General features: G+C 37.4%; 1 protein-coding gene across 1 annotated transcript in view; it reads left to right on the forward strand.

Annotated features, from left to right (window-relative positions):
- The first annotated feature begins 3,518 nt into the window (after positions 1 to 3,518).
- Positions 3,519 to 12,458, forward strand: part of LOC122349019 (glutathione S-transferase C-terminal domain-containing protein-like) — a 42,966-nt gene continuing 34,026 nt past the window's right edge. The window contains 6 exon segments of the mRNA XM_043244944.1: positions 3,519 to 3,586; positions 3,922 to 4,382; positions 5,860 to 6,185; positions 6,187 to 6,307; positions 10,186 to 10,288; positions 10,291 to 10,442. Of these exon segments, the coding sequence (XP_043100879.1) occupies positions 3,966 to 4,382; positions 5,860 to 6,185; positions 6,187 to 6,307; positions 10,186 to 10,288; positions 10,291 to 10,442 (1,119 nt within the window). The 5' untranslated portion in view covers positions 3,519 to 3,586; positions 3,922 to 3,965.

The raw sequence follows: 12,458 nt of genomic DNA on the forward strand, positions 1-12,458 counted from the left end.
TATAAGAAACGCTTCTTGAGCAGCAAACAATTAGATTAGAATGACTTCTGATTTCAATGACTGATATAACACTGCTATCATACTTAAATTCAGTTTCATGACAGCAAATCAACATTTTATGTGCAAAATAACAATAAAACAGTATTTATCTACATTCACAATGAAAAACGGCACGAAAAAGTGTTCGGCTTTATTATATAATAAATTAACTGGTTGGCTGTTTAGTTTCCCAATTTGTAAAGGACTTTTTTATATTCCTGCAAGTCTGAAGTTTTGCATGGAAATCTGTGCTCGGTGCAGTCGAAAAGCAAAGCGTATCATTTAAAAGCCAAAGAATCTGACACAAGTGCAAACTGCCATCTAGAGAAAAGCCACATAGGAAAAAAAAAGCGTCCATGTTCGGGTCTGAGTCCAGCAGTGACTTCTCAACCAAGAAACGAGAGCATTTCAGGAACAGCCTGTTTTTCTGAAAGAAGATCTCTCCTCCATCACACCCAAAGTGCATCCCAATAAACCTCATTACGGCGACATACAATATTTACAAACAATAAACGGAGCTTCGGGACGGACGCGTGCGGGAAGAAGAATGATGGATTGTACGAATCACTCGACGCGAAGGCATCGATTTCCTCCAAATCAATTTAGGCTGAAATATAATTACGTTGGAAATGAGTTCTTATTACAGATCTGCTCCGAATGAACATTGGCTTGCACGCAACGCTGCTTCACTGAGTGAAAACAAGAGAAAAAATATCATTATCTCTAATATCTCGCTCTTCGTATGACTGTACAGCTACTGATCAAAACAGACTCATTTTCCCAAGCCTCGCGAAAAGCTTTAAAGAGTGATTTCTCCATTTCAGAGTCACTTGCCTGTTGTGTCGCGCAGCTCCTACACTCCTCCTCTGACGATGCCTCTGAAACTTCTCTTCATCCCTCCACGTTCAGTGGGGCATGTTTTCCCAGTCTCCACCCTGCGCTCTAATGGTGATGCTTGTGGTGGAGACCTGGCAGGGGAAAATCTCTTCCACATGCTCCCAGAGACAGTAAATGGATGGCTTGGCTGGCTCGGCTCCGTGTGTCCCCTGCCCTGCCTCCGTACTATTTCCAGCCCTGACTCCTGCCTCCAGACCAAGCCTGTATTTTTCTCAGAGGGAGCAGCGCTGCCCGGTCGCAAACAAATTGGTAATGATATGGTTTCGAGGCCTGTTGAGCGTCCCCCCTCCCAGCTCGTGTGGAGGTTAAATTCAGCATCAAAGGAAAGGACAGGAAAAAAAAAAAACGAAGAGACCCCGCCTCACACTTAAACAGATGAGAGAGAAAGGTTTATTACATTATCCCTTTCGGGCAGACTTGTGCACTTGTGTTTTTGATCCTGCGTGCTTTACTGAATTTGTAGCATGCCGAACTTGTCATCTGCGAAAAAAGCGCGCTAAATAAATAACGCAGTGCATACTACAATGTGTGTCACTTCCTGGAAAATGTTGTGGACGTTGGAATTTAAAACAAGTCTTTAGAAATGATGTTTTAAGTTCACTCACTATAAAAGTGACTCACTATAAAAGTTATTGCCACCTGTTTTGATGCTTAACAATGTCATTTTGGTTCATATATTGTAATGTATTTATGTGAAATAAAACATGAAGTTGATATGAATGAACAAACTGACAGAGCTTTTGTTTCAATTTGTCTGCTGATATCAACAGGTTTGTGTATGTTTAATATCCGAGATTAGCAGACATTATCACCTCTTTAAAATGTCCTTACTGATATAATGAAACCAACATGTTTGTGTGTGTGTGTGTGTGTGTGTGTAACCATACCGTTGTCTTTAGGAGTAAATTATGAACTATATACACACCCTTTGAAGGTTTTACGGGATGCCCCTCCTTGGACTGGCTTAAACCACTGTGCCTCTCCAGAGTGAAATGATAGCTGTAATAGGAGAGATGATGGTTGCAATTGAATGATCTAAAGTTGAGACATTACATGTTAGAAACATTGTACCTTTGTAATCTAAAGATTTTTTTAAAAGTATAGATGCATGATATTGGATTTTCACAGATATGCCGATATTTTTCAACTCATTTTGGCCGATACTGATACACTAAATCTCTCTTGTGCAGAAATCATAAGCATTTTTTTTTATCTGGTTAGTTTTTTTTTTTTTTAACAAGAATCTACTTGTTCAAATTAAATAACCAGTAATTAAGTTTTTTTGACAGCTTTAAAAATAACTATGAATAAACTATATATCAATAACTACATTTTCAACCAGAAAGAGGTAGCGTTAACCTTAACATTTTAAGTTTTAACATTTGTAGATAATGTTTTTTTAAATGATTTGTTTAAAAAATGTAAACATGTTAACTCATAAATAGTCATGTATTCTTTTTTTCATGTAAGCAATAGCTTCTGACCTTTAAATCAAAACATGCTCATTATTTTACGGCTTCAATGACTGCTCTATTTAATCAGAAACACAGCATACATTTGTGAAGGGTGTATTACTTTTAATTTAATTAGAAGGTAGGCCAGCTGCGCCCCCTACAAAGATTAAAACACTTTTTACTCTTTCATAATCTCATCTCATAATCGTTTTTCAGACAAAATTTCGCATCAAGAACGAACCACGCCGTAGACGTGATCTAATCACGAACGTTACCTTTTTTAGGTTTAGTGGGCATCTTTTTGAAGTCTGTATGCCTGTTTTATTTATTTATAAATTTATAAATGTGTGTGTGTGTGTTCTTTGTCGAAAACTAACGACTAAAATTAACGACTTTATTTTTGGGCCATTGTAAGATTTGCTAAATAAATATGCTAATGTTAAAGATAATCACAAATCCATACTTCATGGTAAGGTGCCGTTTTTTTGTCTTTGTACCTACCTACTGCGTATTTCAAACGTTGCAACGACAACAAAAGATCGTTAACGTTAGCCTATTTATTCTCGCCCATATCTACTTGTTGCTTTGGCGCCAGTAGGTAACCATAGCAACGGTACGCTTAAAAACCATGGCTGCAAAAATTCGTTTACTGTACTGACTTTCCTTTGACATTTCCACAAGTCTAAACTAAAAATAAAAAAGTAGGGGTGAGACAAAAGATAACCGATATGGCGATATATTGTCTTCCCTAGTCTTGCGAAACGTTACGAGAATCGATATACGGGTCCAAATATGGCTATTTTCATTAACGGTTTTTATCATTTTAATTAATATGTTTTATAATGCGCTCTAAATAAATATTTATACTCCAATTAAATTAAAACAGGAAAAAAAACTCATTAAAAACCGAACACAGTTTATAGTATAATTTACGCATTAGCAAAGTTTCCCCTGTAAATGTTTTAATTACTGGAATAATGGCATACAGTGGATGCTACACACCCAAGCACATGTAAAACTAATGCAAAGTTGTTTTAAATGTTATAAGTTAATTTGTTTAAACGACGTAAGTAAAGCGACGGTGGAACTAAAACGCGCTTGCTTTTTTATAGTCGGACTATTTATAGTGTAACACCGATAGTTTCACATGTGTTTCCTAGTGGATGTTTTGCTCAATTCAATTCAAAACACAGCGCGTACGTACATTTTGCATTGTTTTGTTATTTTTATTTGTCAGTTTTCACTGTTTGGTGTGCTTTGTTGTGACGCCATGTAAAACCGAGCAAGCTAACAACTTAAGTGACTTAAAATATAGCTATAGACTATTGACAACTTACTGTACGTGCGTGTGCAGTTATTTTTGTACCAAAAATGAATGCTAGATAGTTAAACACGTTTACTTTCACTGACATGATTTGACATCTTATTCATAACACTGCACCTGTTTGTTTGTTAATAAAGTCTAATCATAATAAATGCAGCCTGAACGTTCATATTTTACATTTTAATGCTTTTCTTTTTTTCTTCGCAGATTTCAAGCTCTTCTTGTGGTTTCCCCTCCACTAGATTGTCAGAATGAAGCAAACCGAGCCACAAAAAGACAGAGAGAGCCTCTATCTGGAGGTGACCGCTGCGAACGGAGCCGTGTCTCTTCCCCTGCACTCCTCCATCGTCCTCTTCCTACTGTCTTACACAGAGTGCTCGTCTTTCCGCGTCTACCTCGTCTCAGATCAAGCAGATCTCCTGCCGTCCCTGTCAGGTCCGGTGCCCGGGGCTCTGGCTGTCTCTGAAGCGAGGAGGGACGAGCTGCCAGGGCTGGTTAGGATGTGCCGTCTTCCGGCCGCGCTGGAGCCTGGTGCTTGCTTTTGCAGAGCCGGCCTTGCTGTCGTGCTGAGACACATCATTCAGAGAGCATGCCAGCTGATGCCAGGCCGCAGGGATGTGGCGTCTCTCTTGGGCTTCAAGAATACCTGTCTCAAGGCTTGTGCTGAGGTGAGATTACAGATCAAAAACACACGGGGACGAGTGCTTAAAATCTCACTGAGTAGTCAAAAGTGTGAACTAATAGTGTAGCTGTAGGGTGACGGGCATGTCGACATGTTTTGACAGGTGCAATCGCTTAGATTTTGGACTTCAGAATCACAGTCACATGTCGGCATTTGAGCTCAGCATTTGCAGATAGTAGCTATAAGGCATAACAGAGTAAAACCAAACTTGGGTTGCTCTCCTGTTTGTTTTGTTTAATTAGCTGTTTTAGAGCCTTGGGCTGTCAGTGGGACAGGTGTGATGTCCCAGGACAGCTATTTCAGTCATGTCTGTCGGATATTAGCAACATTTCTTGTATGAAAATACCTTGCAGCATTGGATTTTTAAAGACATTTTCGGGAAGTTGTGTGTCAGTCAACCAACTTTAAATATTTGCCATGGGACATATCAGATAATTTGGGAGAAATAAATATGGAGTTTTTGTGTCTTTAAGGGAATGCAGTGTTGATATTGTGCAGTAAGACTATCATCGATTTTGGTAAAAAAAAAATAAAGCCAGCGAAAAATAAATGAAATAAAAATATCATGGATATTAAACTTAAGAAATTTTAAATGAAAAATAAAATTTTAATATTCAAAATGTTTCTTGAGAAACTAACTGGAATGCAATTTTAAATATAATTATATGTTAAGTAAAATTGCAAAAGAAACTTAAATGCAAATCAAATTAAAGATAAATAGGGGGAAATAAACAGTATAAAATACCAATAAAATTCTACAAAAATAAAGTATGACAAAATTTTGAGTTCTAATTTAGCATATTACAATGACCTCTGAAGGATCATGTGTCACTAAAAACTGGAATAATGATGCTGGAAATTCAGTTTTGCATCACAAATAAAATTAATTTTAAAATATAATTAAATATAATTTAATTATTTTAATTTGAAGAAATATTTGCCGTGGTGATATTTTAAATTATCTTTTTAAAAGTATAAAAAAAAAAAAAAAAAAATATATATATATATATATATATATATATATATATATATATATATATATATATATATATATATATATATATGCTATAAGCTAATTTAAAATATCTATAAATACTACAATACTAAAATAACACTGGTTTACTATAAAGATGAACTGTATGTGTTCACCATATTCATTATTTGCTGGTGTATGTCATTTTTGCATATTTAACAATTTCTGTTGGTTTTCAGATAAATATCACTTATCCAGCTCTAATGTAAAGGGATAGCATCAGGTAACATCAGGCATATTTATTGGTTATTGACCAGTTACGTCAATAACTAGTGGATTTTCTGCATTAGCCACCATTTCAATATCTTGTTCTGCTTAATTATATGAAACTCTGGATATTTACAAAGGCATGGCACCTTCATTCATACAAGTCATGGGTCGTACATCAAATTTATTGATTGAGCCATTTCTAACTGTCTTTGCTTCTCAGGTGAGTCAGTGGACTAGACTCTGTGAGCTGGACATTCCCTCTGCAGTGGAGCAACACTTACAAAACCCCGAAGACCAGATGTGTCGACTTCCCGCTGCCATCCTAAACTTAGAAAAGAGGTTAGGGGAGCCCGTCAAGGTCCACAATGACGACAAGATACGCCGACAGAAGCTGCAGCAGCAGCAGAAGAAGAAGAAGAGCGATTCTCAACTAAAAGGCGCTAATACCGAGACGGAGAGTGATCCTAACGAATCCCATCCAGGCGTCGAGCTCAGTGCTGCTCTGGTGAAGCTCTCTGTAGATGCAGGTCCTGCTCCCTCCACCAGGGCGCTCTGACATCAGGAAAGTCAAGACCACAGACCTGCCAGAGCTGGAGCACGTGTTTGCAGAAGGGCTCTATTTCACTCTCACCGATGTCGTCCTGCTGCCCTGCGTCCATCAATACCTGGTAAAAAACAAACAAATCGAATGGAGTTTTTATCTCATTAGTTACAAACCACAAAGAGAGCGAGTCATCCGTTCATTTTAGCAGCAGGCTCGCGGGTGCTTTCAAGTCGTATCAAACACAGGCGTCTCTGGTGTCTCTTTGACTTCTCCTACTTCAAGGTGATTCTCTCAGTCCTGCATTAAATAAGGCTGGAAGTTTCTATTGAAATTGAAATGGATCAGTGTTGCGTGGGGCGGTGAATTAGATTCTTTGCTCTGTGATGTCCCTGAACTCTTTCAGTTTAATAGCTTGACGCAGTCTGACACCGGCGTTTGTTCGACTATTACTCTTGAGAAGCAGAAAATCTGTGGCAGTGGATTTAATAAAGGCCTGTTCTCGACAAGAACGATAGCTGTAAGGATAACTGCGTTAGTGACTGCACCAACGGAGGATCACGGTCAGAATGGTACCATTTGTTGCTGGAGACGCTGATAAAATAAAGCAGTAGACAACATTGCTGCAGATATATATCGACTGACAAACAATAACAATACATCTGTAGCATGTAGTTTTTAATCCTTCTGATTGTATAAACTAGTGAAGTATAAAATCGCTGACAGCCAATCGGGATCCTCCGCTGCTCACAGTTAGTCTGGAGGTGTTAAGAGTGCAACAGTTTTGTTTCGGTTTTGATTTGATTTGGAATGAAAACTTTTCCTAAGTTAGTAAAACCCTCACAGCGGGGTTGTTGATTAATGATATGCTTATCAGACTGAAAACTACATTACCTAGGATTCTGCGGAGGACTCTTAACCAATCAGAGGACCGAAAAACAAGCAAATTATGCTAAAAGAACATTTTCGCATCCATCGACTCACTGGAAAGCTGCAAGTTACTCATTATTAGATTACATATGAATATTTTGCAATGTAGTTTATAGACTACATGCACAATCAACTTCGGTAACCCTTTTGCACGTTACACAATAAATGATTACGCAACTAACCCTAAACCAAACACTCATCTTAACCATAACCATACTGTCAGTACTGTACGTGTGGTTAATTGAAATCATTCAGTACATAAATACACTGTAGCAGGTTGAATCTCAGTACTTTTATAATGATCTGTTTTAAATTGTATTGTCTTGTTTGAAGAGACTTCCCCTTGTAGAGCCATCACGCAGTTTGTAGTCTTAAGTGCACAGTCTGAAACGTGACCTCAGTTTTTATTCTTAAACATAGTTGTTTTTTTTCTTGTCGGGTGAGTGAGTGTGTGTAGGGTGATGGGATTGGGAAGGGATTCTCGGGACGGTCATAGCTCGATGGCTCTTTATGTCGGTGCTCTGCCCACGAGGCTATTAGCGCTGACTTTTGGCTGCAGTTTTAGAATGTGATTCACCTTGTAAAAAATTTTATGCGACGAGTCGGTGGACCGTTTGCGTATTCATTCCTTGTTTTCTTTAAAAAATAAACTTCTGTAATACATTTGCTGAAAATATATGCTGTTACACACTGATATATCTATACCGTTTCAATGGTGAATCCACACAACCTAAACAATATGTATTTTAGCGTAATTTTAGTGTTGAAACAATCACTTGCTAACTTTTTTTGCGTGTAAAGCTATGTGCAGTTTGAATACATATCCAAATATTCTATATCCGTTAAACCCCAAGACTATTTCAGTGAATAATTTATGGGCCCTTATAAAACAAGCTTCACACATCTGCTTTAAAATCTATCTAAAATGTCCCATTTACTTCTACCGTGACGAATGTAATCTCCAGTTTGGTTTTGTGAAGAAAAAGAGAGGCGACCTGAAAAGACTAAATGCCACACACATATGCTTAATTGAGCATACGGTAGTTAAATTTTTCTTTAATGCTTCTGTAAAATTTTATTGCCTTTTTTTTTAAGATTTGGTTTTCTATTAGTCATACGTAACTGCAGTTATTGCTCATCCCCAGGGTTGTGGACAAGAACGATACCTTAATGTATTCTAGACATAGACCTGCACGCCAGAGACGTACTTTGAAGTGATAGCTAGGGAGCAGAATATCATAGAGACTTTGTCCCCTCAGAAAGCCTGTGGTGTGTCTTTGAGGTGGGGTTTGTGTGTGTCTGTCATCCTTTTCTTTCTCCTCTCTGCATTGTTCATTTTCCTCCTGTCGTTCTCTGGCTCTCGGCCCTCTGTGGTCAGTGGCGCATCGGTGCCTCCTAGTTTCACACTCCGTCTAGCATGTCTCCCTCCTTCTGTCCTCCTCATCCCTTTCTCTCCGTCTTTCCTCTGTGGAGGGATGATAGGAGCGTCACAGCTCTGGAGCTGATCTCGGTTCAGTGGGCACAATACTTTGATGGGTTACTTAAATCACAGCGCCTCGCTGTCAGTGTGCATTTTTTAATATGCATTCGCGCCTTTTAGAAAACTCCACAGGAGCACAATGTGCACTCAGATCCTCTACCGTCTCGCCCGTTTGCCATAACAATTGTACTTGAAATGGGACCTATTCTTACCTATCTATCTAAATTACGAATTTAGCAAGAAAAATGGTGAGCGTGTTTAGAAGGGTTCTAAAGATTGAACGTTTTTGTTTTTTTGCATGCTTTAATATTTTTAATGACCGCAGTGCCAAAAATATGACTGTGTGTGTGTGTTAAATAGCTTACGTTAAAATCATATTTTAAAGGTTGCAATAGCAATTTAATTAAAAAAAAGTAAAAATTAAAAAAAAAAAAAAACTTAAGCAAAACATGGTCAGGTCATAGTGTCTGAATAATCTTTGGTCCCAAATTTACAGGTAATCCACTGTATGATGAATTTTTGGGTATAATATGTCTGTGTATTTTTTTTTTTTATCCTCATTTACATAAATGAACTATACTCTACTGCACCTAAAATATTCCAAATTATATATGGTGTCTGTCAGACACTGTCTGAGTAGTTATTATTTTTATAATATAATATAGAAATTTAATGTAGTATAATATTATAATATGTAAGCATTAAGGCAGGAGAGCCTTGTGCTCTTTCTTGAATAATTCACAGCTGCTTGAATAAAGTTGAATAAATAAGCTTTTCCATCGATTACCGAGGATTTTGCAGCATTTGTCCAAATGAAATTCTTAGCAATACATAAAACACAAAAATTACATTTTGATATATTTACGGTAGGGAATGTAGAAAATACCTTCATGAAACTTGATCTTTAGTTAACATCCTAATGGTTTTTGGAATAAAAAACATCTGTCATTTTGAAACAAGACGACAAAAACATAAACAAACGTCACTGCGTATGAATGCTTTTGAGACTTAACCTCCGGTAGACGTCCAAATTGAATAACAGCAGCTACGTCCTTTCCATTTTTTATTTTTATAAAAAGCAACATATGTTTGCTGCGTAAATCAGATGGATTTATTAAAAATGCTAATTCATTCTAGGCCAGCAGGAGGGGTTTTAAGCGCGAGAATTGGAGGTTTCCCTTGTAACGGCTGTAGACTAAGCGCCTGTGAGCTTACAAACGCTGCCTTACATGCAGGATGAAATGAAAACGACATTTTCTAGAGATAGTCGTCTTTCAGAAATACAGTGATGCAAAAACGCCCACGTATCGGTTTGTTTTTTAAGCGTGCGTTATGTGCTCGTGTCTGTTCGGCGAAGCCTTTTAGCCTTTCACAAATAAAGAAATGTATGGGAAACATCCCACAGCACAATAACCTGAGACCAACTTCATTACTCATCCTTACCAACCAGACTGATAAACAAACACAGGCTGGAAGTTAACTTGGGGCCAAACGCGTGTGCGCGATAAAACCGTCTATACGATGCATTGTTGGCTATTGCTACAAATATACCGTGCTACTTAGTCGCATGTAATATATATGTCTTTCAATTCCAGATCTCCCTCCGAAAGCACTCTCCCTCCACCCTCTCTAATCTCCCGTTGCTGCTGAGATGGTACCAGCGTGTACGGGAGCTCCCCAGCGTACTGAGGGCCGCAAAGGATGTGGGATGGCCCTCCTCGGTCTCAGCACGGTTGACCTTTGCCCTGCCCAGCCGGTGGCCCCACGACCCAGTGCAGCGGAGCAGGAGAGCTCGGAAACGAAGCAAGAGCCCTTCGTCGGGGGCCCACGGCCAACTCTCGGCAAACTGCAAGTAATTGAATTTCACCGACTTTATTTTTCTCCCGCTCTCTCGCTCTCTTATTTTATTCTCCTCATTCCTCTTTCCCTAACTCTTCCCGCTCACGGAAGGAGATTACACATGCCGCGCACAAGCGCTTCTCTTTGCCACTTCACTAAACCTGTCAGTGGTGAAGTCACATAATCCCTAAACAGCGATCTGCTCTCAATACGTTCAGTGCTGTGCTCTCGTCCCTTTACGGCAGCCCTGTGTGCCACTGCGGGCCTGAACCATGATGATAAAGGATTTATGCACTCCAGCGAGGCAGAACAGCAGCCGTACTGACTCGCTCTTAACTGATGGGACTCCCTGCCACTTGATACTTTAAGGAGGCTGGTATTACGGGGCTGTCTGACTCCGACAAGCGCTGCGATTTCTTTCAGCTGTGTGTCTGACGTTCATTAGTTGTGGTAAAGAATATGTGGAGGGTTATAACGGATAAACCTTAACGTATAATGAAATGCTTACATTTATCGTGAAATGTTCTAATCCGTAAATAAAAGAAAGCATTCATGAGATTCAGTTAAAAGAAATAAATGTGATCGCATAACCAAATTTTATGCTTAAGCAGATCAAAAGAACACGAGAAAAATGAATTCAGGGCACATTTGCTTATTTTTCTTCATAGAAAATAAGTATGATTTTTTTTTTTGTAGTTCTTTGCACTCTACAGACTGTAAATCACAATTATCATCACTGTGTTTATAGTTTATATAGACAAAAATGATAGAACTGAAGTTGTTTTCCCGTTAAATTTTTTTTTTTTTTTTTTCAGTTCAGTGTTTGTACAGTATACAGTATAAAGTTTTTTTTTTTTTTTTTTTAATTGACTTTTCTTATAACCCCAAAACAACTGAACAGGCATACAAGCATTTACATTTGTAAAAGGAAAACAAAACAAAATAAATAAATAGTTAAATACAAAATAAAAATAATAAAATAAATAAAAATACATAATATAATAATATTAATAATAAATTAAATAATAATAAAAAAATGAATAAGTTAAAAGGAAAGAAATAAAAATAAATAAGACATAAATAAAAAAATTATAAAATGGAACATAAATAAGTTAGTCACAGACAGTATTTACAACGCCCAAATCAGTACAATACCAAGTAAAGTCTACATTTACATGATATTCATGTATGGTTCCCAAAGCAGATCAGAGTCTCTCCCATTGCCCTTTGCAATATAAGTTAGTATCTCCAGTCCGATACAGTTCAATATCTCTTTTTTTCCACATTTTCAAGGATGGAGCATTCATACTCCTCCAGCACAACGCAATAACTCTCCTAGCTTGAAGGAGGCCGAAATCTAGAAGTATGGTCTGTATAGACAGTACTACATGCGTACACTATTTTTTTTCAGCGAAGTTGCATTAAATAAAAAGTCTGCAGTCATAGTAAAGAATATTACGTTGTTAAAATCCTGCTCAGCTAGTTGTTCAACCTTGTTTCTAGAGCAATAAATCAGCATATTAAAATAATTTCTGAAGGATCACGTACGGACCGGAGTAATGATGCTGAAAATTCAGCTTTGCATCACAATAAATTTTATTTAAAAATATATTAAATTAACACAGTTCTTTTAAAAATTGTAGTAATATTTTACTGTTTTCGAAATAAATTAAACTTTTAATAAAACTTTTGAACAGTAGTGCAGCTAGGTATTAAATCTTAAGATTTGTTTTTATTGAAAACCTTTCATCGAGAATGAATTGGTATTGTGGCCTTGAAAACAAAGTCTTCCTGCATTAAAAAGAATAATTAAACAATTCTCTCTTTTTTTTTTTTTTGGTCCATTAATTTTTTATTTTAAAAAGTACCAGATTCATTTATCTTCATCGAAACCAGAGCGTCACTTGTTTTCACTGAATTAATAGTTATGGATTATAACAAAACCGTGAAAGAAGTCATTCTGTTCTCACAGTTCACCTATTCCCATTTCTCTTCTCTTCGCAAACAGGAGATCAGTTTTTCAAGCACG

Source organism: Puntigrus tetrazona, chromosome 1 (genome assembly GCF_018831695.1).
Source record: "Puntigrus tetrazona isolate hp1 chromosome 1, ASM1883169v1, whole genome shotgun sequence".
Lineage (NCBI taxonomy): Eukaryota > Metazoa > Chordata > Actinopteri > Cypriniformes > Cyprinidae > Puntigrus > Puntigrus tetrazona.